We start from the raw sequence: 3,830 nt of genomic DNA, 5'->3' as shown, positions 1-3,830 counted from the left end.
ATCAAGTTTTCTTAAATTAAGTTTTAGGTAGTGTTTGGTACGATGGATTGGTGGAATGAACGGAATTTTTCATTCCATTGGAATGAAAAAGACATGTTTCTTTTTCCTGATAGAATGTAAAATGTAATGAATCTTTACCAAAGGAATGTCATTCTTCCATTTTTTTTTTAATTCTCGATCCTTTTAGGGGCATTTTTTCACCCCACCATGGAATGGAATGCAAATTACGATATAACCAATTTTTATTTATGTAAATTATCATGAAACATATCAATTTTTTATGTTTTCATTATTGTACTGAAATTGTAGAGTAACTTACAAAAATAGTCCCTTTGGTCTCTGATTCTTACCATGTTGAGTCCAAAACTGAAATCTTTTTCAATATTGGTACTTATTCCAAGGTTGCATATTGATTTTGGTCCTTATTTCAAAGTACTAGAGACCAAAATTGAAAAAGTTTCAATTATCGATTTTGGTCCTTATTTCTACTTAAACCTCTTGAACTCATTTTTAAAATTTTTTCTACTTATTCATTTTAGATGCCTACTCATCAGAAACCATAACTACCATGCTAACAAAACTATTTTCTCAACAAATGAACAAATTATAACATTTCTTTTCATTCCCTCTTACATTTGTTGCTTAAAAAAAGGTCAATTCTCCAACAAAACAACATGTAAAAGTTACATTTGTTATAAGGGCTTTGTTTCTCATCTAAACATAAACTCCCGATAATCTACTCTTCCCTCATTCTCTTCTACTTCTTCTTCTTTGATTTGTTAGACTGAGTATAAGCAGTCCCCTGTGCAAAAAAATAATAGAACTTTTTATTAAAACAAATAATAACAACCAACTTCCACAAATGTTCCAATTTGGTACCTGAACTTTTTTTTTGTAACCCTAAGGTCCATAAACTCTCAACTAGAGTTATTTGAAAATTTAAAAGAGACTATTTTAATACTTTGTTGTTTAATAGGGTTTTACCTTTTCCATAAATGGGAACATTGCAATTTGTTAAAATCCAAGATTCAAATGAACTTGAGTTTGGGATATTTTAGATAATATAATTGCGAAATTTTCATATTAAAAAAAAAAAAGCTTTTTTGGGTGATATAGCAAGAAAAATACAAACCTGTAGCCACTCATCCATTGATGCATCAACAGTCTTAGTTCCAATTTCCACCTTTGCCACCTTCTTAGTTTTCTGCATATAAAGCATAACACATATATGTAAAACAAAACCAGAAAATTGAGTGATAATATCAAGAATCTAGCAATAGACTTTCATTTCTTCCAAATACAATGCAATTTTCATTGCTACAATTGGGTAGATTTTTTAAACTACAATGAAATATTAATAAGAAAAAAAAAATCAAAGTACCATTATAGAATTATGATTGTGCATCATTACCTTGGAAAGATTTTGCATTTGACCACGAACCCACAATCCAAAAAGGACAAAAAGGGCAAATCCAAGAGAAATCAGGAATAAAGTCTCAACACTAACAAGTCCACCAGCTTCAGTGACTTCAATTGTTCCATTGTAGAATATGTTTTGATATGGGAGCTGATCTACCTCATAAACTATCATTCCAACAAGATCAAATGTCCCAGCCTGCAAAAATAAAGATTCATATTTAATCCAAATATCAATTTTTTTTAAAAAAATTTCAGGTAACAAATGTGTAAACATGTATAGAAATGACAAATGTACCTGTAAGTATTTGCTGACAGCAAATGTGTAAGGGAAAGTAGCTTGAACTGAAGCAGGAACCGATGCATTGTTGAAAGACTAACAATAAGTAGAAGTAATTTAGAAGCTTTATTAATGACAATTAAGATTGATTGTATATGCTTAAAAGAGAGTTCATGAAGAGTTATTACCATAGCTGAGAGATTCTGCACCAACATGTGATGATAAGGAAGATGAATGCTGGCATGAATCGCAAGAACTTTCACACTTTGTTCCCCTGTTCATCAAGCAATAGTAGATTATTAGGAATCTAATTGACAGGTGGAGCTTTGATTTGATAGAGCAAGAATGAATGTAGATAAAACAACAGAATGTTACTTGTTGTTACCTTCATTTTTCATTCCAATTAATACCTCAGTCTCTTCCCCTGCTACTACCACTGAAGAAACAGAGAAAAAAGTACAATAAGAATGGTATAAAGAAATTCTGTCAAGAGTTGAAGAGTATATGTGAGGGTGTTTGACTTTGTGTAATGAGTAAACAGGTTAAGTGAACTTACATTTTGAAGGGTTCTTTGGGAAAACACAGACTGTCTCCACACCTGAAGCTGGACTAAAATTCCAACCTTCAAAGTTCTGAGAGTCATCACCAACAGCCCCACTAACTCTTCCTTCCTCAACAGTTTCAGCAACAAGATCAGCATCAGCGTCTGATTCAGAGTCAGACTGACACCTAGCAACTGGGAAGTGGGAAAAACACCATTAATGACAAACACAACGTGAAGAATCATATCATGTAATAAAATCGTAAAAGAAACAGCATCTACAAACTGAGAGCAGCTCATTGAAGTCAATGCTTGAAATTAGGTTTCAAGTTGGGGATTTTTTTTATATAATTAGCAGGTTGGTAGCCAGTGGAAGCTGAACCAATGCGGTACAACTACATCTCATCTAAAAAGAAATCCATAGATGAGTGACTGTAATTCTTCAGAAGGTATCATCAATTGAGAAAAAGAGCATATAAACACTTGAAATACGGAGACCCTTATAAGATCGATAAATGCATGCCAAATTAACTAAACCTAGACACCAAAACGATTGATAATATTCCGGTAAATCGCAAGTCAAGTGGACCAATAGTTCACCAAGTACTTACCCGAATAAATCAGTTAAACAATTTCACAAAGTCTACTAAGGTAAAGACAATATGAAAAGTCAACTGCATTGAAGTAAATACGACTAAACAGAACATTAACACATCAAAAACACATAATTGATGCTGAATTACAATAGAAGAACAAAGAATATCAAGCTAGTAGAAATGATCGAGTTTGAATGAAAAAAATAGCGTGCAAGTAAATTGGATCTTGATCTGAATCATAAAAGAGCAAGTAAGAAGCAGAAGAAATGAAGAATGTAGATCTAATAGAATACGCATACCTTGAAGTAAGAAAGAAGAGGCGAAAAGAAGAACAGCCAGGAAGAAGAAAACCCTAAACTTCGCCATGATCGAATGTGAGGGGAGATACTAGAGAGAGTCAACAGCGATATCACCGAGGGTTTATAAGAGGAATTGTGAACTGACCCTTTTTGTATTTGTAAGTAAAAACAAGACGAAAAGATTAGAATTGAAGTTATTTTTCAAGAGGTAACTATTGATCCGTTTGAAAAAGGGAAATGTACTTAATATCGTAATTAACTTTTCGGTATGTCTAGGTAATTTTTTTTTTAGGGCATTTAGGTCAGCCGGTCATAATGATCATACGTAAATATTTCTAAAAAGTTCGTTATCTAGATATATACAAAACATAATAGTCATATGTGAACACTTCTAAAAAGTTCATTATCTAGATATATACAAAAAAAAAGATAGTTACCTAGATGTGAACAAACCGAAGAGGTAAGAGTAAATTACACGGATGGTCCCTGTAGTTTGGGTAATTTGTGTGTTTGGTCCCTAACTTATTTTTTAAGTTGGATGATCCTTACTGTTTGTTTTTGTTGTGCGTTTGGTCTCTATCTTACCTGAAACCACATTCGAAAAATTTAAGTTCGATTCCACCAATCACCATCCCATCCCTTATCCTCATCAACTTCTCTTTTCTTTCCATCTTTAATGACATCAACGTCTTCACTAT

The 3,830-nt window shown here is 32.6% G+C and overlaps 1 protein-coding gene across 1 annotated transcript; it reads right to left on the bottom strand.

Annotated features, from left to right (window-relative positions):
* Positions 1-596: 596 nt before the first annotated feature.
* Positions 597-3,291, bottom strand: LOC111877909 (translocon-associated protein subunit alpha). Its single transcript, XM_023874413.3, has 8 exons — positions 3,133-3,291; positions 2,253-2,432; positions 2,082-2,132; positions 1,885-1,970; positions 1,715-1,792; positions 1,412-1,615; positions 1,133-1,204; positions 597-802 (listed from the first exon to the last, which is right to left on the bottom strand). The coding sequence occupies exons 1-8, from the start codon at positions 3,197-3,199 to the stop codon at positions 758-760; spliced, it is 783 nt and encodes a 260-aa protein (XP_023730181.1). The 5' UTR covers positions 3,200-3,291; the 3' UTR covers positions 597-757.
* Positions 3,292-3,830: the final 539 nt, after the last annotated feature.

The sequence above is a fragment of the Lactuca sativa genome, chromosome 4 (assembly GCF_002870075.4).
Source record: "Lactuca sativa cultivar Salinas chromosome 4, Lsat_Salinas_v11, whole genome shotgun sequence".
Lineage (NCBI taxonomy): Eukaryota > Viridiplantae > Streptophyta > Magnoliopsida > Asterales > Asteraceae > Lactuca > Lactuca sativa.
This window is presented reverse-complemented; position numbering and strand designations above follow the sequence as displayed.

Bases quoted from the DNA above. Each gene is read 5' to 3' on its own strand.
- LOC111877909 (XM_023874413.3), bottom strand. From the start codon at position 3,199: ATGGCGAAGTTTAGGGTTTTCTTCTTCCTGGCTGTTCTTCTTTTCGCC. The intron at 1,971-2,081 runs GTAACAACAAGT...CTTGATGAACAG, and splicing joins AATTGGAATGAAAAATGAAG to GGGAACAAAGTGTGAAAGTT. The intron at 803-1,132 runs GTTTGTATTTTT...TTTTTTGCACAG, and splicing joins CAATGGATGAGTGGCTACAG to GGGACTGCTTATACTCAGTC.